At 40.8% G+C, this 23,709-nt stretch overlaps 1 protein-coding gene across 3 annotated transcripts; it reads left to right on the top strand.

The window, feature by feature from the left end:
• Window positions 1-935: 935 nt before the first annotated feature.
• thoc2 (THO complex 2) lies at window positions 936-23,206 on the top strand. 3 transcript variants are annotated; one of them, XM_080482908.1, is made up of 38 exons: window positions 936-1,064; window positions 2,786-2,841; window positions 3,258-3,349; window positions 3,771-3,822; window positions 3,905-3,975; window positions 4,141-4,262; window positions 4,361-4,494; window positions 5,591-5,751; window positions 5,880-5,972; window positions 6,201-6,356; window positions 7,041-7,213; window positions 7,384-7,579; window positions 7,680-7,718; window positions 7,849-7,979; window positions 8,853-8,954; window positions 10,091-10,175; window positions 10,557-10,650; window positions 10,796-10,876; window positions 10,986-11,082; window positions 11,635-11,752; window positions 11,828-12,007; window positions 12,140-12,304; window positions 12,516-12,791; window positions 13,049-13,190; window positions 13,511-13,668; window positions 14,072-14,200; window positions 14,309-14,440; window positions 14,559-14,743; window positions 15,269-15,441; window positions 15,664-15,766; window positions 15,872-16,257; window positions 16,357-16,415; window positions 17,935-17,970; window positions 20,673-20,804; window positions 20,979-21,045; window positions 21,127-21,272; window positions 21,368-21,444; window positions 22,123-23,206. In XM_080482908.1, the coding sequence occupies exons 1-38, from the start codon at window positions 1,000-1,002 to the stop codon at window positions 22,148-22,150; spliced, it is 4,692 nt and encodes a 1,563-aa protein (XP_080339034.1). In that variant the 5' UTR covers window positions 936-999; the 3' UTR covers window positions 22,151-23,206. The 3 variants fall into 3 exon arrangements, 2 of the variants coding, with proteins under 2 accessions (XP_080339034.1, XP_080339033.1); XR_013936108.1 differs by having other exon boundaries at window positions 964-1,064; window positions 7,680-7,742; window positions 16,357-17,453; window positions 21,368-23,185; XM_080482907.1 differs by having other exon boundaries at window positions 964-1,064; window positions 7,680-7,742; window positions 17,905-17,970; window positions 21,368-23,185.
• The last annotated feature ends 503 nt before the right edge of the window (window positions 23,207-23,709 follow it).

Here is a 23,709-nt window from a genome sequence, read left to right on the forward strand (position 1 = left end):
AGAAAAAAGAATGTAACTCTTTGATGCTACTAACGGGGCATATTTTGTTTAGTAATATGTTGTTGCGATTTTTCTGTTTCTCAAGCTCCCTGGTTGGCAAATCAGACTTTATGGAAGATGTGTTCATATTGTAGTTAGAGATAAATCCCTCAAGTTCCTCTGAATGTCACTGTAAAACTAGAGAAATCGTGTGGGTTTGACTTCAGCAAATTTATAACTATTCACGCTAGGCAAATAAGAACAATACATCTTTGAATTGCCTGTATATTTACATAAATCATTTCATCTGGGATCTATTCTGTTTTGCATTGAACTGCTGAAATGTGCATACATCTGTATGTTTATATACATATTTAAATATATTAAATTTTGTGTTCCCCCCCCCCCCATTTACAAAGTGCCGATTGCATCCTTTATTGTTTGTATTTATGTCTGGAGATGTAACATGAACAGAATAAACCATCTACACCTGTGTGATGATTCTAATGTTGTTAAACCCATCCTTTGTGAACAATCTGCATCCTCTTTAGTCCAGGCTATAAACAGTTAAGTGATTATGTCTACTATTATTTCACAACGAGATGCTCCATTTCGCAATAATTACCAGAGTGTATGCAGTATTAGAACACTTTGTACTATAACATATTTCCTCCACATATTAGTTTTTTTTTAAATGAAACATAATTAGATTGTATTCATGGAGATCATGATTACATCGATTCGATTTTTGTTTACATCCTTCCTAAATTTATAGTGTCATTTTTTTTGACGTTTGCTTTCACTAAGACGTCCACCGTCAAAGAGCATCCAAAGCTGATGTTTTTAATTGCAAAATGAAAGATCAAATCGATCTACCGGCTTAGATTCCCGTTTGAAGGCAGCTCGAGACGGAGACAGTCTCCTAAGTCTTCTTGTCCCCTCGGTTAGCAGAGCGCTAGCTCCACATTTGACCCTGTGTGTGCCATGATGAGCTAGACATCCGGGCTGTGTGGATGGAAGATGGCGACACTTATCCTCCCTGCTGAATGCTTCAAAAACTGGGAAAAATCGGGAAAACAAGAGTTGTGAGTAGATTCCACGTCCACCCTCGTGTTGAATGTTGGGGTTATTTTCCAGCGTCTCACTCGTGACGGAGAAACGTGGGGATAAAACGGAGATAATATCCAAATATCAGGCCGGTCTTTTCAGGAGTGTTTGCCGTAGCTAACAAGCTAGCAAGCTAAAAAAAAAAAAAAAAAACACTTCTAAGTGGTTGGCTCGCGTCTGCCGACAACGGTGCTTGTGAAATGCACATTTATCTTTATATATCATGCGACTGAAAGTTTACCCCCCTTATTTCCATAGAGCTGGCTGTATGTTAGCCGCGTCGTTCATTTGTAAACATAATGGCTATCTAAGCTAAGCTAGTTAGCATCCGTGTAGCACCTAAACTCTTTAGCGTCGCGTCGTAATAATTCGCTTCAGAAGTGCAATAGATCGCCCAAGCGGCGAGCCGCCAACACATTTCAACATTCAGTCGATAAGCAGCCGCGAAGAGAAGCTTTTGAAGACGGTCGTGTGGAGAAAGAACCGGTTATAATCACGTGGAGGGAAACAACGAGTCTTGACATTTCGTTAGAGCAGGTTAGCCGGAGCGTTAGCCGTCGTGTCGACTGGGTGTTTTATTACCAGAAGCTCGGACGTATTAAGCATTAATTATGACGATGGACGATGTAAATCAATCGTATGTGTCTTCTCGTTGTTAAAACACGTGCACGAAGGGAGCTGTGGTCAATAACTTCGACGCAACCCTCTGTTTTAAGTAACTGTTAAGCGTTAACGTTTGTTGATTTGCGTATGAAATTAGTTGGATGCAGGTGATCTCAGCTAACCAACGATCCGTGCTTATAGCCGTTATGTTATCTCCACACGTCGTGCCGGCGACGTATCACGACTGTGAGCATCAGTTTGGCCCCCCTCCCCCGGGGGACGTTACACATGTTCCTGCTGCATCTTTTGCACATTAGCCCCCGATTTCAAGTTTTTTGCTGCGATGTGAACGTGAGAAGTTAAGCGTATCCGAGGGCGTCCAGGCGGAGACACCAGAGGCTCAGACTGGGTCCGAGCTGCAAGGCCTTCGCATCCAGCATCGGCCTACAGGGAGATGCTCAAACTTAAGCTCTGCTTGCTTCTGTCTGGAGCTCAGAGCTTCCTTCAAGATTGTTCCAATGCAGTTAGGAACCATTATGTGCAATGACCTTTTTTTAATCACATTGATCTGGGGTACATTATTATCATTATTACTGTGTAATTAAGTTGACATATTGAGTCACTAATGATGTACCTCATTCAGATATTTGGCTGTGTTAATGAACTGCTTTAACTTTTTTTGTGGTTGGACTGAAAGCCTCATTATGTGACTCCCAGCCTGTTTGTATTTGACTTTAATTACTGTCCTCCACAACTATGGTTTTCCTCCATTTAATTCCCAGACAATATTCCATCAGTCTGTGGGCCTCTTATCACAAGAGTAAAATAAACAAAAATCTAAATGAAATATAATTTAACTTGAATGAGGTTGATCATATCATTTATTACAAAAATAAGAATATAAATAGCATGCTCCTCTGAATGTTAAAGGCTCAGTAAAGTTTTGGCAGACTGTACATATATCTCAAATAAAGATGCAAGTACTTTGCAACATCTTGATTCACTGTGTTTGCATTGTTGTGTTCGTTTTTAGAGCTGTACAAACCTGTATTTATGATGTTGAAGTGTAATGCTGCTTAATATTGTTTGTTTGTAGTGTTCAACTCTGCAAAGATCTAACCGAGAAAACAGACCATGGAAGTGAAGTTGGAGGTAAGTTGTGATTGACCTTCCTTCTGACTTCTGTTGTATTAACACCTCCAGGTTACACAAGCATCTCCACAGAATGCTTCCTGAAGTGATTTTCAGCTATGTAAGAAATAATTGGGTTTTATAATTATGTGCTAAAAATAAGATGATTATTGTCCATCAGACAATCAAAAGCTTTAATGCTTGTTTCTCAGTTGTTGACATATCAGCAGTATATTTTTTTATGATAAAATAAATGTTTGCCACATCCTGAGCAGAAACTCTCTGGGAATTGACAAATCATTAGTTTTACACTGCACAAGTTATTACCGCCATTCTTCAGCTTTGTGTTTTTGCCTTGTTTCAATCAATTTTCAGATTAGGTTTTACCGATTATATCAGCGTTAAGTCAGATGTGTCTTGTGTGTTTTTCCCTGCAGATATACAGGCTGCTTTGTACGAGCTCTGCTACCAGGTTGTACAGGGAAACATAAAGTTGGATCTTGTCGTCAGTGTCCTTGGGGACATGATGGTAATAGAGCTCTGTCTGTTTGTTTATTTTTTTGTTTGCCTTTTTCCCCCAATGTTAAACTGTGTCAACTATACCAATACACCTGACATAGTTTTTTTTATTCCTGTTTGTATCTTATCCTTCTAGCCATTTATTTCCATAAGCGTTATTATTTTTGATGATATTTGTGGGTGTGTGTGCTTGCTGGGATAAGGCACAGGTGTAGTTAGAAGATCAGATTTTTAATGGTAATGTTGGAAGCTGTTTTTGAATTACTGGAAAGCCTTGCCTCTGAAATATTATATGAAAGCCTGAAGGGTGGGGGGGGAAAAATCTGTTTATTGTACTGACACTGATGGGTAGAACATTTTGTGATTTTGAGTGTTTTTAATGGCTGAATGTGTAACTAATTGTTTTTTATTTGTCCGTTTTCGGTTTTCAGGAGCTCAGAGACAACATGCCATCAGTTTTAGCGGATGTGTTCAGTATTCTCGGTAAATTTTAGTTTTCTCTATCAAAAATATGATTGTAGCTTTTCCTGTTCATTCTCAGTCTTTTATTATTTGTTGTTTACAGATTTAGAGACTGGAGCACTGGAAGAAAAAAACAAACGGGACCATTACACACAATTGGTTGGAGCGTGTTTGGTAAGAAAACCTTTTTCATTTATGTTTTCTACGAACAAAATCAATCACTCTGGCGAACCTTTCACACTCTGATACGAAGATTAGAAAAGTTGATGGGACTTTCCGCGTCACTCAGCTTCGCACTGGCTCAGAAGTTTGAATTAACAGTTTGTGCTTTTCTTTCAGTTTTTTGTCCCAGAAGCCATCCTAAAGGAGAGGCTGGATCCAGAAACCCTAGAGTCCCTCGGACTCATAAAACAAGCCCACCAGTTCAATCAGAAGATTGTAAAAATCAAGACCAAACTTTTGTGAGTGCAGATGTGGAACTCCACAGACCAGTGAGGTGTTTTCCAATGCAAACCCAAAGTTTATGCAAGTTTTGTTTAATGTGTGACCTTCTCTCCAGTTACAAGCAGCAGAAGTTCAACTTGCTAAGGGAGGAAAATGAGGGCTACGCTAAACTGATCACTGAGTTGGGCCAAGACCTTTCGGGCAACATCACGAGCCACATCGTCCTGGAGAGCATCAAGTCCCTCATAGGTAACCTGCAGGCTCTCACCATTAAACACAGTGGAAGCTACTATCTTCATTCATAGTCTCAAAACACATGAAGGGACATCACGGTGTTGAGCTTCATTGCCTTTAAAGTTACTCTACCTGAATCCATATGGGAAATTTTTTTAATTTAGAACCCAGTTTTAGTTGTTTATGTATAGCTCTAATAAGTTGTCAGTACCTTTCTAAAGGAAATTTGTCACTACACTCATACAGGCACGCATTTCCAGCATTTAAATTTTGTGGAACAGCCCCAGGTTTGTTGACATCTTAGCAGTCACAGAAACTCCCAAACATTCCCGAGGCATTGTTTGCAAAAGATTCAGTTTGTACTCCAGGCTTCGGGACATCTCGATTTGCAACTTGAAAAATAATCAACGATCAGTTTCACAACATTTCAGACAATTCTCATGACTTGAATACTCTTTCTTTGAGAAAGTCTGGCTTTTTTTTTCCCTGGCTGGATTGTCAAATATTGTTGATATTTTTGCTTTAGCTGCCGCAAAGCCATCTTTGATATCCCAGAAACTCATGCGGCAAGTTTCAGAAGATAACGTCAGTGAGCAAAACATAAACACAGTATGATGGCTGCAAATTCCAGCTTGTTTGTAAACGTATCGACTTTGGTGTGGTTGATTTAGTCAACTGCGGTTTGGAAATTTGTGGAAATTGAGTGATAATGGGCTTGTTTTCGTTTATTGGTTTATTCTCTGTGCAGAAATTATTCCTTTTATGGGAAGTATATTGTAAAGATTTTTAAAATAATTTTAAATAGTTCAAGTAGCAGCTGCTTCCATCACATCCCACGTTTCTTTTTCACTGAAACAAATTACAGTAATATCATAAGTTAAAACTAGCTGAGATTTTCTGTTTGTTTTAAAACGTTTTTTTCCATCAGCTGCTTTGCATATTAGCCTCAAATGTGTTGTTAATTTAACTTTTTAAATACTTTTCAGAAAAGGTGTTCCACTGTCATGTGAATGAATTTTATTTTTTTGTTAGCTCTGGTTGATTTGTTGAATCCATTTTTTTGATTAGCTTCTGTGTTACCTTATCAATCGTCTATTCTCTTTGCCTACAGGATGCTTCAACTTAGACCCTAACCGTGTCTTGGACATAATCTTGGAGGTATACGAGAGTCGATCTGACCAAGATGACTTCTTCTTGTCCCTCATCAAGTCCTACATGTGTGAGCCTCTCACACTTTGCCACATTTTGGGCTTCAAGTTCAAATTTTACCAGGTAAAAATATCAATATCCACAGTTTGAACAGTGATGTACTGTGTGCTTTGTATGTTCAGTTCCAAGATATTAAGATATTTGCCACCTACTTTCCGTTTAAATGTAATGATTTATTTTTCTTGACACAGGAACCCAATGAGGAAACTCCCAAGTCACTTTACCACATTGCTGCTGCTTTGCTTCACCATAACTTGATAGAGCTGGAGGATCTCTACATACATGTAAGAAATGGGTCTCTAAGTCCAGCTAATTGATATGAATTAGTTTAAATGTCATAGTTTAGACGTTTTTGTCCCTGCCAGTAATTTCCTGTAAATCTTTATTGTCCACATTAAAAGAGAGAAACTCTTCTCGTTGACTACTCGATGTATGGAGTATTCTTTACTGCAAAGTAAAGTGTTCTCACAGTGGAAGTCTTGTTTTTTTTGTTGCCTCTCTGCTGTTTCCAGCTCATGCCACTAGATGCCGCTATTCTGGAGGAACACAAAACCGAGATCTCGGAAGCCAAGCAGATTGCTCGCAAGCTGGTTATGGTCGTGCTGCCTTCTGACAAGAATGAAGACAAAGAAAAGGAGAAGGACAAGGAAGAGGAGAAGAATGACAAGGTATTGAACCACTCGCACAGATGTTATTTACATGTAGCTGTAGGTCTGCACTTCAGAATTGTACGTTTTGATGTATGAAGAGAGCTGGATATGTACAGGTGATGTTTATAAGACACTCTCCACTTTTCAAACCTGTTCGATGTCACCAAATCACAAAGTCATCCACATGCAGAGTGTCTTAGCTGGAGTAATTATATTAAATTCTACTGAATAACATGAAAGTACATCACATATCCTGTCAATCAGAGCAATGAGAGAAATTATCTTGAGGTGTGTTTACACATACGTCACATTTGGTTAAACTGAAATGAATCCTCGGAGGATTGTTTCAGTATTCCATCTGTGCAAGTGTGCCCACTCAATCAGAAATTTTTTTGCATAACAGAGGAATTTCTGCTGCCGTTTTTACATTGTGTAGGTAGTATCAGTAATAAAAATCCACTTTAATATCTCTGAGCAGTGCACCTACATTTCCGTACACCAAAATGTCTGTTACTATGATGATATTATCAATCTCTCATTTGACATGTTTGAGTTTCCTCTCTGGATGGATGGAGTCTTTTTTATTGAATGGCAGCTTTGTGTTTATTGTCCTTGTTTGGCCTTTAAATGAGTCCTGGTGAACTTTGGCATATTTCAGTAGTACACAATCATTCAGTAATTGTTGTTGTTTTGTGCCTAAAGCCACCTGATAACCAGAAGCTGGGACTGTTGGAAGCACTGCTTAGGATTGGAGACTGGCACCACGCCCAGAGTATTATGGACCAGATGCCTTCTTTCTACGCTACTTCGCACAAGGCCATTGCACTGGCACTCTGCCAGCTTGTGCACCTGACTGTGGAGCCGCTTTACAGAAGGTGCTGATTTCCATGTTTCATTTACTGCCCACAATGTGTAATTGGGCCCGAAAGCATGCTCAACTACCTCTAATTTCCCAGTTTGACGTCTTCTCCATCCGTGCAAGCGCACTTAAAACAAAAAAAAAGAAAAGGAAGTCCGACTCTAATTTACTGTGGTGTTTCTTCAGGGCTGGTGTTCCAAAAGGGGCACGGGGATGTGTAATGCATCCACTGAGAAACAAGCGCGCCCCTCAGCCTGCTGAGAACTTCGAGGACTTGCGCAGGGACACATTCAGCATGCTCGGCTACCTGGGCCCTCACCTCTCCCATGACCCTATCCTGTTTGCCAAGATTATACGTTTAGGCAAGGCCTTTATGAAAGAGGTAGGTAGAAAACTGGACACTTATGACATTGGTAGCATCCCTGAAATAATGTTATAACTTGCGCATAATGTTTTTTTGTTGTTGTTTTTTTGCCTCTCAGTACCAAAGTGATGGAAAATCTGAGGTCAGAGACAAGATGGTGAGTAAAAGATTCGGTCAGCAGGTTTGTACATCATTGCTCTAAAATTATGTGTTAAATTTTTCGTTTTGTCTCTGGATTCTTGAATTCCCCTCGATAACCACATGATTATACTGTGATTTGATTGCAGGAAATCTTGTTGAGTTGTTTCCTGAGCATTGCAGACCAGGTGCTACTACCCTCCCTCACTCTGATGGAGTGTAACGCTTGCATGTCTGAGGAACTCTGGGGGCTCTTCAAACTCTTTCCCTACTATCACAGGTGAGTCTCTCTCTCTCTTACACACAGACACACACACACACACACACACACACACACACACACACACACACACACACAGCAGTATCATTCACTCGGTGTGGCGCAGTGCAATTGAGCAGTCGGTTAGTAAACCCCCAGGCATCGCCCCAGGAAAATGTTTACTTGCTGAAACGGGAAGAGAAGCACACACAAATAAATTCAGATCCTCAAACCACACTTGATTGTGCAGAATGAATTTTAAGACAAACCCGACCCCCAAGTGTTTCTGTAGTTTTATTTTTAGAACATTTGATTGGACGTTTTGGCACAGCACTCATGAGTAATGACATTCTTTCCCAAACGTTGTACCTTATTTCACTCTTAGTTGTTTGTCATTTTGTAGCAGTTAATAATGCAGTTCTCAGGGCTGCTGCACATAGAAAGACTTTGAAGTTTGGTACACTTTATCTCTCAATAAACTGTGTTGGCACTGTCAAGGAAAAGATCTGATGGAAAGTGGAATCGGCTCGGGACTGAGGCTCATTAATGCATTGATGTATTGTACAATGGGTTGCTCATTAAATTGAATCCACTGTGTCTTGATTTTTTAAGAACCATTTAAAAAGTAACGAAAGCAAATAAGGGATAAATTCACCCTGGTAAATATTCATACAAGTAAAGCCAGACTAGACTGTAGCTGTTTGACTGTTTGTGTATAGCTTCAGCTTGGCATCTTGACATGTTTATGCCGCTTGCTGTGGGAGTGGGGATTTCTACTAACTATATATTTTCTTGCCTTTTATATATCCTAACCTGCCACACTTGCCAATGTTTAAAGTGGTGCAATGACAAAGCTTCAGTTTCACTGCAGTTTCTCTCTCTCTCCTCCCAAAGGTACCGGTTATATGGGCAATGGAAGAATGAGACTTATTCCAGCCATCCACTGTTGGTTAAAGTCAAAGCTCAAACTGTGGAAAGAGCCAAATATATTATGAAGTAAGTCACTTTGCAGAACACAATGAAGTTTAATCGCGTCATCTTTTACTGTATTCTGCTGATTTGTCTCACTGCTTATCTGCCAAACATCATAGCAGCCGTTGCTTTGTTGCAGGGTCTGTGCTCCCATTGTGTGCGTCTGTTATTCTTTTTTCTCACTAAAGCCGCGGTCTCACCGCGCTATTTGTCCCGAGATGGAATGGGGCGGGACAGGTTTTCATGCGTCCTCACTGACAAAGTTGTGGATGATACCCAAAAAACCTAACCACCGATTATTATTTTTCGTCACACCTCCATTGAGGTACCTAGCACTACGGAACGGCTCTCATAAGGAGGAGCAACTATGCAGCCGTCTGCTGATTGCTAATGACAATTGTCACTCTTGATAGGCTGCAATATTTAAATATTTCATTGGCCGTAAATCCTCTCGTTGTTGCTTACATAGGTTTTGTGCACACTGGTTGTTTTGTTAACTTGGTTTGTTGAAATTTCGGTGCACGACTTAACACTGTGGTCTTCTGACGAGGTTCAGGCGCTGCTCTCAGTAACAGAAGGGGAGGAGATTCAGCAGGAGCTGTACGTCTTATTTCACTTGGAAAAATGACCCCCCCCCCCCAATTAAGTTCACTCTTTTTTATTGTAGGTCAGGAATATTTCCAGCTACTTTTATTTATTTATTTTTTCTTCATTAGGAATCAAACCGCTCCGATTCTTTGTGTGCAGTACTTTTCCCACAGTGTTTAGTTCTTTTAAGTGCTCCTGATTTAGTGATCTATTACTGTCTGATAATGTCAAAATACTGTGATTTTATTGGAATAATGCTCTTTGATAAAAACATGCAGAGATGCTTTGTTTTTCTCATTTCAAGTTAATCTTTTGAGCAGGACCGTTTAACATGGGTGTCTGGAATGCTCAGAGGTGTAAAACTAATATTAGTTTGTTGGTGCTTGGCATTTCAACTATTCTGCTGTTGGGGCAAAAAAAAAAGATTGTTGACATCTCTTATCTTAAGCTGGCAATCATAAGAGTATGTCTAACTGTTGTCAAGCTTACAGAAGTGTTAGTCTTTGATTACAATAAAGATTGTGTCTTCTCATGATTTTTCATCTGCTTCTTTCTATTCCCTTCCTCTCTAGGCGGTTGACCAAAGAGAATGTGAAACAATCTGGAAGGCAGATTGGCAAACTGAGCCATAGCAATCCCACCATCCTCTTTGATTACGTAAGTGGATTTTGCACTGATTACTTTGATGTTGCCCAAGTAAGCAAACCTTAAAGCAGAAGCCGGTTAAAGATTTGAACAGAAAGGACAAAGTTTTCAGTTTTGTTGTACAGCGCTGACTTTAAGGCTATAAGATAAAGTTTTCTGTCCATCTCTCATCATCATCTAAATCTTTGTTTTTTCAAGCACCACTCTTGTAATTGAGTTCAGATCAGTGGATATTGAAATATGGATGCACAACCATTATAAAAATAAACAGACTGTTATTTGTTAAGGTGATTTGTTAAATCTTATTCCTGCTATGTAGGTGTTAGGTTAGGGCAGAAATCAGTAACTAGTGTTGGTGATGTTTAATGCATGCGCTGTCTTCCTGTATGTCAGATGCTGTCTCAGATCCAATGGTATGACAACCTCATCGTTCCAGTGGTGGACTCTTTGAAATACCTCACATCTCTCAACTACGACGTGTTGGCTTGTATCCTACTTTTCAGTGTCTCATTCAGTCAGCTAACCAAGATTTTTGTCTTTTTATTATTAGGGTTGTGGATACTAGTTATAGAAACAAACAAAAAAAATCCTTTTCTGTGTATGTGGGTTGTTCCTCTTGACTCCATCTTCAGATTGCATCATTGAAGCACTTGCCAACCCTGAGAAGGAGAAGATGAAGCATGATGACACCACCATCTCCTCATGGCTTCAGAGTATGTGGCTTCGCACTTAGACGCACCATTCATTTGCATGCAAAAGGAGGAGAGGTGTTTGATGTTTTAATGAGTGTCTCACGTACAGCTGTTCTTCTTATGCACCAAGGCCTGGCAAGTCTGTGTGGAGCTGTGTTCAGAAAGTACCCCATTGAGCTCGCTGGCCTCCTGCAGTATGTCACCAATCAGCTCAAAGCAGGAAAGAGGTAAGAATGCAAAAGGTTTAGGGGAAACAAAAAGAGTTTGCTGTCTTCGAGCATCATTGAAATGTAGTTATCATTGTGTTCTTAAGTCATACCATTTGTGTTGATCATCGCTGACAAAAGGGTCTAATAATAATGCATTTTATTTATAGATGCCTTTCAAAACACTCAAGGCTACCTCACAGTTAAAAACAACATGACATAACTTAAGAAAAGAACAAGATACTTACATGTAAATGCATCTCTACTCAGAGACATATACACACAATATTTGAAATGTGTTCTCTTAGGACTCATTCTAAATATGTTTCGATATCAGTTGTTTGGAAACGGTGTTACTTAGACTAGCTACACTATATGCAACAAGTTAATTATAACTATAAGATGCTTAAATGATAGAATTTGTATTTAAAGAACATTTACTCTTGATCTGCATTGTGTTGTGGGAATTGTTCCAGTTTCTTATAGTGTAGGCTTGCATTATGTGTTGCGCACTTTTTTTTTTAGCTGGTCTATTATTGCCTTTTACGTCCGCTTATCTTTCTTTCTCTTCAGTTTTGACTTGCTGATCTTGAAGGAGGTGGTGCAGAAAATGGCTGGCATTGAGATTACAGATGAGATGACCTCAGAACAATTAGAAGCGATGACAGGAGGGGAGCAGCTCAAAGCAGAGGTATGTGCAGTATCCTCGACTACATTTCTCATTGTTCAAATGCTTATGTGATAATGAACTCAATTCTGTTCACAGGGTGGCTACTTTGGACAGATCAGGAACACAAAAAAGTCATCACAGCGTCTGAAGGATGCTCTGCTCGACCACGAACTCGCTTTGCCACTGTGTCTCCTTATGGCTCAGCAACGAAACGGTGTGGTGTTCTTGGAGGGAGGAGAGAAACATCTAAAACTTGTTGGTCACCTTTATGACCAGGTATTAATTCACTCTCAATGTATTTATTTTTACTTATAAGGTGAATTGTGTCTCTGTATATCTGAGGTTTAAATCCATAAATCAGAAGTTGCTGTGTTTTCTATGCAGTAATAATGTTTTCCCTTCTTGCAGTGTCATGACACATTGGTGCAGTTTGGTGGCTTTCTGGCCTCCAACCTCAGCACAGAGGATTATATCAAGCGGGTTCCCTCAATCGACATCCTTTGTAACCAGTTCCACACTCCACATGATGCTGCTTTCTTTCTGTCTCGGCCAATGTATGCCCATCAAATTTTGGTTAGTGCATTATTCGTATTTTTTTTTTTATCAGTACTGCTTTTTAGCTGCCTTAATTGAGAAAAAAGCAATGTGTTAAAGGTGCTCAATAAATTCGTACAAAAGGTTTGAACTGTTGTTTACATTTGATTTTCAAAGCTTTAAAATAGATGGAAATTCTGAAAATGGCAGAATTTTCTGTAAAATTTTCAACTGGCTGCTCTCTCCACAGTCCAAGTACGACGAGCTGAAGAAGGCAGAAAAAGGCAATCGGCAACAGCAGAAGGTACACAAGTATGTGGCAGCCTGTGAACAGGTGATGACACCAGTGCACGAAGCTGTGATATCACTCCACCCAGCCCGGGTCTGGGATGACCTCCGCCCTCAGTTCTACGCCACCTTCTGGTCGCTCACTATGTACGATTTGGCTGTGCCACACTCTGCCTATGACCGTGAGGTCAACAAGCTAAAGGTCCAGATCAAAGCCATCGAGGAGAACCCCGAGATAGTGAGTAGTTGGATGATCGTCACCACACACACACACACACACACACACACACACACACACACACACACACACACACACACACACACACACACACACACACACACACACACACACACACACACACACACACACACACTTTGTAAAGCAGCAAGAGCATCTGTAGAAGAATGTTTGTAAGACAAAAAACTAGCCCATTAGTAGTAAATGAAACATTTGAGTGCAATTGTGGTGTGACTTGTGATTTCTGTTTAATGCAGCCATTAAATAAGAAAAAGAAGGAGAAGGAACGTTGCACAGCCCTGCAAGAAAAACTACAAGAGGAGGAGAAGAAGCAGCTGGAGCATGTACAAAGAGTTCTGCACCGCCTCAAACTTGAGAAGGACAACTGGTTGTTGGCCAGTAAGTATCTCAATGTTAGTGTGTCTGTGCCATCTTTGACATTTCTGTTAATTGTTCAGAAACCATAAAAGTGCTCAAAAGTTTGATTTTTGTTTAATGTATTTGATCAACTGCAATACATAGCTCAAGTTTCTCCTCCATAAACACTGAGAATAGACATGGTTCTAGTTGCGGAGCTGTACCTTTCAGACACAATGTTCTTATCAATGATAATTAGATAATATAGAGAAAGCTCAGGCCAGCACTGTCTAAATGCAGATCTGTTGCCCTGCGTTTTTATGTTATGTGTTACTAATGACAATCTGAATGAATGTTTACAGAGTCCACAAAGAATGAGACCATTACAAAGTTCCTGCAGCTCTGCCTGTTTCCTCGCTGCATCTTCTCCTCCATCGATGCTGTGTACTGTGCCCGCTTTGTGGAGCTGGTCCACCAGCAGAAGACACCCAACTTCTGCACCCTCCTGTGTTACGACAGGGTAAGAGAAGAGCTTTTCATACTTGCTTAGACCCATACAATTAGATCAGTGATGAGCAGCTTGGCTTATTGTGAAGGTTACACATAAGTTCTCCTACCTGCAGGATATGTCCTCTGCTTGTAATTCATTGAAAATAACATGAAAATAAGCTGCATTCTTCATTAAGCAAATTAATTTTCATGTAGAAATATAAATTAATAGATTTTAAGATCAAATTCCGAGCGGTTCAACAACCCCTCAAGTACACCAAAAAAAAAAGTATGCAGAATGCCTTCTAACTGTTGATCATATTCAAAAGTCAAATACACTTCTGAATTATGTGCATTTATCCCCTTTTTGTTGTTTCTGATAATATTTACATTATACTTGGCAGTTTAACGCTTACCCTTGTGTTGCTCGGCAGGTATTTTCTGCTACCATCTACACCGTGGCCAGCTGTACGGAGAATGAGTCTCACAGATATGGACGCTTCCTCTGCTGCATGTTGGAGACGGTGACCCGCTGGCACAGTGATCGCGCAGTCTATGAGAAGGTGTCCAGTCCTACTTGCTCACATTACCCAAATTATTGATTCAGTTGTAACCATTTGTTTGGAAATGGCCTGCATATTAATCTGCCTGTTGTTCTTGTGTGGTCACAGGAGTGTGTCAATTACCCCGGGTTCCTGACCATCTTCAGAGCCACAGGCTTTGATGGAGGAAACAAAGCAGATCAGCTAGATTATGAAAACTTCAGGCATGTGGTGCATAAATGGCACTACATGCTGACTAAAGTAAGACACCCTTCATTGTCTTTACATTTTCCTTCACAATTCTTTTCACCTGAATACAACAAAAGCTCTGGGAAGGGACTTTCTATGCCTAATCATTTTTGGTTTCTGCTCCAAACAGGCTTCAGTCCACTGCCTGGAAACAGGAGATTACACCCACATACGGAATATTCTGATCGTGCTCACCAAGATCCTGCCGTGCTATCCGAAGGTCCTGAATCTGGGCCAAGCGCTGGAGTGCCGTGTCAACAAGATCTGCCTTGAGGAGAAGGATAAGAGACCAGACCTCTATGCCTTAGCAATGGGGTAACACAGCATTGTGTGCTGTTCAGCTCTATGAAGAGCATACAGTTAACATTTTCTATGTGAAGTGTGGTATTAACATTGAAATGTGGGATCAGTTCAAAAAGAATAGTACCTATTCTGACAGAATTTCTGTTTTGTTATGAAATAGGATTATTACACAAAACAAATCAATTTGAAAGATAATTGGTGTAAGATATTTTTAGCTTTAGAGTGAATATAGTTATTCCTTAGTGTAATACATTATGCAAATGTATTACAGAAAGTGTAAAGCCAGGTAGGTGGCCTTGTAGCTGCTGCATTAGATCTGGAAGAAAATCAGGCATTGGTCAAACAATCGCACAAGTGTCCACACTTCTGTGCTTATTAGTCAACAGCTTGGCGGGGTTGTAGAAAGATAACAGCATGCTATCAAAGCTCAGTTACGTGTTTTTCCTCCTTGTGAACTTCAGATTTTTGCACTGTGTGACACTCAGATCTTTTGAGGCTTTGCTGCTGCGTTTTGCAAACCGTCTATGCGTCTTACAGTTATTCAGGTCGGTTGAAAAGCCAGAAGGTTCACATGGTTCCTGAGAATGAGTTTCACCACAAGGAACAGCCAGCACGCACCACGCCCGCCAGTCAACAGAACGGCCCCGGCAGCACCGGCAAGCCCGCCACCAGCATGAGCAAGATGGAGGAGGGGACCTCAGAGGACGGCGGTGAGTGATTACAAATGGCCCACTGTCGATATTATATGTTAACTTCTTTTAGCTTTTTTTCTCATTCAAGTGACAGTGTATAGTATCGAATGAAGAGCAAAAAGACAAATAGAGGCTTTACAGCAGCAGTACATTTAATAAATCGAACTTGCCTAAAATAAATGCAGAAATAAAATGAATTTGTGGTTATTAATCCTGCACTCCTGATCATCCTTTATGCAGAACGGGGAAAGGATAAATCTCAGGGGACTACGAAGCCAGTGAGCAAAGCCAACAGTGCAGCAGCCAAAGTGACCACCAGCAATGGGAATGGTGCTCTCAACAGGTGAGATTATCCTAAACTTCTAACATTTATAAAAAAACAAAGTCATATTATTACTGTCTTATCACCAAAGAATTTTTTTCAAAAAAGTTGACTGTTGCTTCTCAGCACCAAAACTGTTAAAGATCGGGACGACAAAGAAAAGAGTGGGAAGGAGAAAAAAGAGAAAAAGGAGAAGACACCAGGCAGCATCTCTGATGCAAAGGCAGAGAACAGACGGGAGAAGCAGAGAGATGAGAGAGCAGGGAAGGAGGAGCGGGTGCCACGCGAGGGTAAGGAGAAGACCCCAAAGGCAGACCGGGAGAAAGCGAAGACAGAGGAGAAGAGCATCAAAGACGACAAGTCCAAAGCCGGAAACGGGGAGCCAATGGAACCGTCCAGGGAGCGTGACGCCATCAAGGAGTCCAAGATCAAGGAGAAAGGTGACAGGAATGCTGTGCCCGGGTCCCTCAAGTCACCAGGCTCGAGATCAGAATCGGCTGAATCTGAGAGGGGTACGTCTGCACACTATTTAGCGCAGTAGATGTATAAGGTGCAACATTATTTACACATACGTGGATAAACTTAATAAGTTCACCCGCTTGTCTTTCCAGATCATAAAAGACGAAAGCTCGACAGCCACTCTTCCCCGTCCCACTCCTCATCTGTAAAGGTTAGTATGGCTTGAGGAAGGCTGTGCCCGTTTCTTCTCTATCTGCCGGAGAGTTCCCTGCCGTTGCACATTCCAGCAGCCCTGAAGATCAACAAGAGGAGCTGTCGTTCACGATGAAGGCATTGGCATCTGGAAAAGCCCAACTATCCCCATGTTAGTTGGGAAGCATTCCATGGACATCAGCATATTGTTTTGCAGAATTGGGAGAAACCTCTCAAGGACTTAGTCAAGAAAATATTGTATATATTGAGTATTTTCATATTGAAATATTTACCTATTTTCATAAAAATGAAAGCAGTCAGTGTGCCTTGAGAAGAAAATTTTTTCCCCTCCACCTAAGCATTTCTATTTTCCGTGTGGAGTTTTTGCTTTTTTGAAAATGATCACCTGATATAAAGTGGCCTGCCAACTCAAGAGCTCTCCAAAGGCAAAGATGTTTTGCTTTTTTCCCCCCTCATCGGGAGCATTGTCACTACTTGAAATGGTGCCCAAGATTTTTTTCCCCCCGGATTTCCGAGCTGCAAATATCTTCAGTTTGGAAGTGATGGAAAGTGTTCTGCTCCTCCCTCAACGTCACCGGATGCAGCGCAGAGATGGATGGCATCCAGCAAAGCAGTCTGCAGTCGGAGCGCTCTGCTGTCGCTGAGTCACTGGCGTCTCTACTGTCCTCGCTTGTTGAAACGGCCTGCATGCAGTCTCCATGTCACGTGATGTGTGTCCAGTGAATCCCACCGGCCGACTGCAACGCTGTCCTCACGAGCCACCGGCATCTACAGTCACACTACCTCCTGGCAAGCGTTTTGTGGGAGATCGGAGCCACCAGCAATCCAGATCAACGGAGAAAACAAATGTTGCAGTTTCCCATCAGCCAAATAAAGCAGAGGAAAATAAGCCTACACCTCCAAAGAGTGAGCGAGAGAGTGGGCGGCGCCTGAATCGTCTGGAGTGTCGCCCAAACCACTGGAAGCTTGTGATAGGTCTTTAAGTTACCCTTCCACCAGAGAAATAGGCTCCATGTGTCTTATCCATTCCTGAACTGTAAGTGACAGCAACAGTTACCTATGTAGGGCTACAGTCAAGCACATCACATTTCAGTCATTTGTCATAAACACACACATGCACAGAGAGCACACACCCAGGCACATACATATACAAACATCACTTATTGCACTTGCACTTTAAAGATATTGAAATACCAGCTGCACTGTAGAACTTCTATATTCTGCTGCCTGAAATTGCAGACTTGTCTTTAACATTAAGACTAGCAGTCATTTCATACGAGCTCAGGACTTTTCTAATATTGACATTCCAGATGTTGAGCCTATGAACTCTCCTCTATGTGATAACCTTGTCAAAGCCTTAGTCCTTGAAGGTCAGAGGTGAAGGGAGAAGTATGCTGTTGGTCCGGCCAGCCTCGACTACCCCAACCCTTCTTCCAACTCTCTACTGCTGTCTGACAACCTCCTCCCAATTCCCCACCCCCTCCCAGCTCATCTGTCATCTCCATTCATCCCTACAGGACAATAGCATCGAACCCAAGGAGTCTACATCCAAGGTTTGAACTGATTCTGTTACTCGCTTGTTCTCTAAGACTCGTTTCTTTGTTTACATGAAATGCTGACTGAAATCAGCCTTTACATTCTGTAGGTCTGTTTTTTTGTTTGTTTTTTTCAATCCTCAGTTTCAAACTTTGTTTTTCTAATTTAGAATGTGACTATTGAGCAGGGAAAAGGCAAACCTTTTTTGTAGTTTTAGCACCACAATGAATTACAAAAACGACATTGTCTCACTAAAGAGAAGTCGCATCTCTGAATCATTTGTCAGGAATGAGTTGCCAGGATTTGCCGTTTCTCCAACTATGAAGTGAACACTTGTCTGGAAGCTGATGTGTTGCAGTGTTTTCCCCCATACAAGGCAGTGGTACATAAATCTCTTCTTCTGCCTTGTAAAATGGAAAATTTATTTTTAGAGTCAGAAATGGAGCAACAAGATCACAGATTTATCATAGGAATGTTCTGGCTTTAAGCCTCTCAAACGTTTTTGATTGAACATTGTAAGTGAGTGAACATGTAAACCCGCCTGTTTACACGCTCACTCACAATCTGATCATCATCTAGTTATTAGAGGTATAACACTATTCAAGTAGTCATGTTAACACCCTCATATAATGTGCTTTAACAGGTAAGGAGAGTTATCTGATTAGGAGAACTCAGATAAGCACACCTCGATGTATCTGAAGTACTTTGCATTTATACTCTTATCGGACTGATTTCATTTTTCTTGGGTGACGTGGAGAGGAATCTGCAGTTAAATGAAACAGGGACAATAACAGGACATCTGAGTGTTATTCCACTGCTTCTATACTCAGAATAAAATATGTTATTGATTTCTTTTTAAAATTACTGGATATCGTAAGTCCAAGAACCTGAATGAGTTTCTAGCATATTTAGACCCAGTGTGCGAAGGCCCTCTGATAGGATTTTTTTTTTTTAATCTTTTCATCATTTTTGTATTTTCCACTCTGAAAAACAGACAACGTGGTCGGAGGTCTCTGGTTAAAGGAAAAAACGGTCTTTGACATGCTCACTCTAATTCTCTTTGGGTTATTCCAGTTGATCCATAACAATCAATACATTTAGAAACAAAAATTCTTTAAGGTAATTTACACACAATCTGGGATGGTACGCAAAGTTTTATCATGAATGCTGAATGGCTCTGTGAAGTTTGTTTGATCTCAGCCATCAATCACATGTATGTCAATGTTTTGTTTATTTTCTTAGATGTTTTGAAGGTTATGGAACAAATCAAAACTGATTTACAGGGAGAACAATCAGGAAGCTGGTACAAGTGCAGACACTGATTCAGGCCTCTTACTTCTGTTTGCACTGGCCTATTTAATGGATACGTTCAACTAAAACTGAGGCAGTGTTATACAGGCCTGCGGGGAAATCCAACCTCCGTAAAAAGTGTTTGAATATTGTTAAAACTCCGGGTTTTTTTAAGTGGTGTTGACTTAACTGTATTGTCATTGTGTGTTTGATACTGTCGAAGTGACTCATTTATATCAATAAGGCTGAGCTGGTCTGTAACACACTTCATAATTGTGCAGATAATTTATCTGAAGTATTTGTCGATTTTATATGCAGAGATGGTTCTGGGTGTAATCCTATTTCTTATATATTTTATACAGGCTGTCTGACTGTTGAGATTATTCTGTCAGACGAGGGGAAAAACACTTCAGCCATAGCGAAATTTGAAGAAGTCTAGTTCAGTATCTTTTTGAAGTGTGTCTGTATATGTGTGCACGGCAAAAGCAAGTTTTCTTTGTACAATTAGGTTAGAATTCCAGCCTCATCACTAGTTGAATGCACGAGATTTGTGGAAAAAGATGATCCTGCTTCTCAAAAGACCTCACATTTTTCCTCAAACACACTTTTCCTCATTAAAATGCATTATATTTTTCTGTCAGTCATTTGATGTGCATGGAATTTTTAATCAGTACATTTTATCTTCCAACAATAATTCGGTAAACGATTGCACTACAGTGTCTTTAGGCTGTGAGAATGAGGTACAGATGACTCAGTATTCCGTCTCCTTCCCTGAGATGCTCAAACAATAGAGGCAATGGAATTGAGTCTGAAGCACAGATTTAGTACTAAAGAGATTCATGAGCTTTTTATCACAATGACAATTACAGGATCAATAAAAGAGCAGTATTTGCAGCAGATTTCCATTTATTTTCTAGTTTCCACATTGATCAAACAGATCAGAAGTTACTGTGGAAGACTTCTTATTTAAAACTTTACAACAAATGACACTGAAGAACAACAGCCATAAACTCGATCACCTGCTCAGACGCCTCCTAATGGTTCACGTTGACAGATTACTTGAGCTCCCGCACAAATTCCCAGTCAACTCCGAGCCACTTTTGTCTCTTTGGTGCAGGAAACAGCAGCCAACGTTTAGCAGCTCCATGTCCGTTTACTGGTGAAAGCTTTCAATTTGGCCAGCGTGTTAAAGCTACGGCACACTTCTCCCTGCATTGATGAAGCTCTCTTCAGACTGATACGGTGTCTCATATGTTGTGAGGTGATGTTGAGGACATAAAATATGACTGATAGGTACAGTGTAGTGAATGTTTTGGACATTTGAGATCAGTGCAGTTGTCCCACGATCATCCATGAAATGTGCAGTGATCTCACCCCCTGATTTAACCCTGTTGCTCGTTGTCCTCTTCATGTCTAATTGTCTTTGCAGCACCACATCATCTACAATTCAGTTTCGCGGTCCAAGAGCAGAGAGAGGGAGCTGGAGAAGAAAGACTCAGAGAACACACAAGGTCGATCCAAAGAGAAGAAGGAAGAGAAGGATCGCAAAGACAGGAAAAGAGTCAGTACTCCTTCGTCTTCTAGAGGCTGTGGCTGCAGATGTTTCATCATGTTGGAGACTCTGATTTTGCACGAGAGCCTGTATAAAAACTGTAAAGCTACAAAGTCCAGATGTATTTTTATTCCAGTATAATCCCGAGCATGACGGTGTTAACTCATGTTATCTGCATTTCAGGAACAGATGCTCAACGATCGAGAGGCGAGCCAAGAATCCAAACGCAGGAAGGACGAGAACGGCACCAGTAAGCCCGCTTGTCTCCGTAAATCTGAAGCAGTTTCCCAGAAGAAGGACGAGAAGCACTGAGTTTTTGCTCTCCTCCCAGATTCCTCCAAAAACAGCAAGAGCACAAGTCCTTCCAGCGACTCCCCCCTGTCAGGAGAGAAGGAGAAGAGCAAACGATCCAAATCATCCAGCAAAGAGAAGGCAGAGTCGGTGAAACCGGAGCGAACGTCTTCTGGAGGGAAGAAGGTGAGCTCGCTCAACTCGGCATTCTCCCGCATAGCCTCGCCCACCCAGCTGAATATTAGATATTTCTTTATGTAAACGTTGGTTTTGTATTCCAGGAGTCCAGACATGACAAAGAAAAGTCTGAAAAGAAAGAGAAGAGGGACAGCAGCGGAGCAAAGGAGGAGAAAAAGCAATATCCTTACATGTAGACAGAGACTGTGTCACTCAGTGTTAATAAATAGTTCACTTTTTAAGGTCTGTTCACTGAATCCCATCGGCAGCAGCAGAGAGCTCCGCTCCGCCCCGCTCTGCCCTGCTCTGCTCTGCCCCGCTCTGCTCTGCTCCAGTCCGTCATCGTGAGAGTTCACTCTGTAAAATTTAGTGTCGCCACTTTGTGCTCAGTGCAGCTGCTCACCGCTCCGAGTCTGTTTTCCATTACGGGAAAACGACTTCCATTTTTATCCATTGTGTGTCACCAAACACACTGGAGATCCAATAAGCGCTGCTGCGGATGTCACGTCGCAGCGAGACGCCAGCCAACAGGACTTGCTTGTAAACACAATTAGCACACTAATTTTCATCGTAGAACTGTGGGACGCCACTCATGTGAGCACTAAACTGTCGACTCATTTCTGTCCTGAGTGAAGTCCCTCCCTCTGATGCGGCGCTCTGCTCTTCAGTGGGCTCACTCCTCACAGTGTTGGTTTTTGTTCCCGTTAAATGAGAGATCGATTTGAAGTCTGCACACCAGCTTCCATTTTATTGAGTCAAGTCAAAGAAATTAAAGCTGCTTTTCTCTGTCCTGACAAAACGCAACGGATGTCAAGCATTTTACTGGGATTAATTTTAGCATTTCCCTTAACAATCACACTCATAAATCCTCTGACAAGCACAGATAATGTGTGTTAATCAGTGGCGGTAAGACGCATTCAGCCTCTTCAGAAACCGCTCCTGAAAGCCGCCTCGCTCAGTGTCTGATGCGTTTTCTGTCCTCGTTGATCCACGCGTGCTGCTGCTGCTGCAGCAGAACTGGAGACGCTGTGCTTTTATCTGCAAGACATCTGCAACTCCATCTGTACTCCGTCGTTAACTCCGACTCTGATTTCTGCCTGTTTTTTTTTTTTGTTGTTGTTGTTGTTATTGTATTTTTCTTTGCTGTCCTGTAAACTCCCGGCCCTGGTGTTGTAGTTCACTTCACAGACTTTCAAACCAGTTGAGCCAGCTCGGATGTTGTTTTGCTTTCTTTCTTTTTTTTTATTACTGACTATGGACACGATGTGCAGCCATAATCGCAGTGTTATTGTTCTTATTACGAATGAGATTGCTGTATGAAATGATCTCCTGGTAGCACCTGGTCATGGATTCAATAATCCCATGCTTGAATAATGTGTATTATAATTTTTTTTTGTACTTTGCCCAGCTTTGCTTTTTGTTCATTTTATTAGAGATAACATGCTTTCCATACTCGCTTACCTCAAACCTTTGAGATATTTAGATACCTTTTATCTATTTATCTCCATCTTTTAATCCGAGTCAGACTGTAGATGTGAGTGAGGAAGCGTACAAAGGACCAGTTTGTATATTGTGTACAATAATAAAGAGAGTAACATGAAGTTCACGTCATGTTATTTCTGTTTTCTTTTTTGTTTTTAATTGATGTCCCATGCCGTTCTTTTGTGATCTTTATTTTTGTTTTGTGTTAATCAGGTTTTTACATAATTTATAAAAAATGTCAATTCAGTCTGAAATGCAAAATTGTAAAGAAAAAAAAAAGAAAAAAATCCAAAATTGATTCTGAGCTCAGTACTCCAAATGCAACGGTTTAGGGAAATGGCTTTTGGAGATTTTATCTGCTGTACTCAATGAGTGTATGCTTTTTCTTTCTTCTTCTTCTTTTTTTTTAAGACAAATCCCAATAAATAGTTTTCCTAGTGTGTCACTTTGATACAGTCTCTGACTTTTGTTTCTTGTTACAAACCTGTATGAGTGATGGTGGCACCTTAGACCTTGTTGATGACTTCTCACACTTAGAGATACTAAACAGATCCAAACACCTTCCAACCAACAAAAGTTGCACAACCTGACGAGCACTTAACAAATATAAACGAATCGATAGAAGCAACAGCACATCTCAGTCTTACAAGAGTGAGAGACAGAGCCTCACAGATAGTAAATATTCTTGTGTGAGATCAATTTCACATAAATGTTAAATATGTAAAGATCCAAATATCTTTTCAGATTGTTTGAGAAGGAGGTTCAAAATCACATCTGTTACACTTTTATTTCTTTTTATAAAGTCGAGAAAACATTTTAAAATCCCTTTTTTCATGCTGAGCTCTTCTTACAGAAAATGACCACAGGGCCATGCTTTTGTTTTTTTATTATAAGATGCATTGCTGCAATGTGGTCTGCAGGTGGCGTAGTGTTAACCTTCCCACTATCCTACAATAGAACCCCA

The sequence above is a fragment of the Lipophrys pholis genome (assembly GCF_963383615.2).
Source record: "Lipophrys pholis genome assembly, chromosome: 16".
Classification (NCBI taxonomy): domain Eukaryota; kingdom Metazoa; phylum Chordata; class Actinopteri; order Blenniiformes; family Blenniidae; genus Lipophrys; species Lipophrys pholis.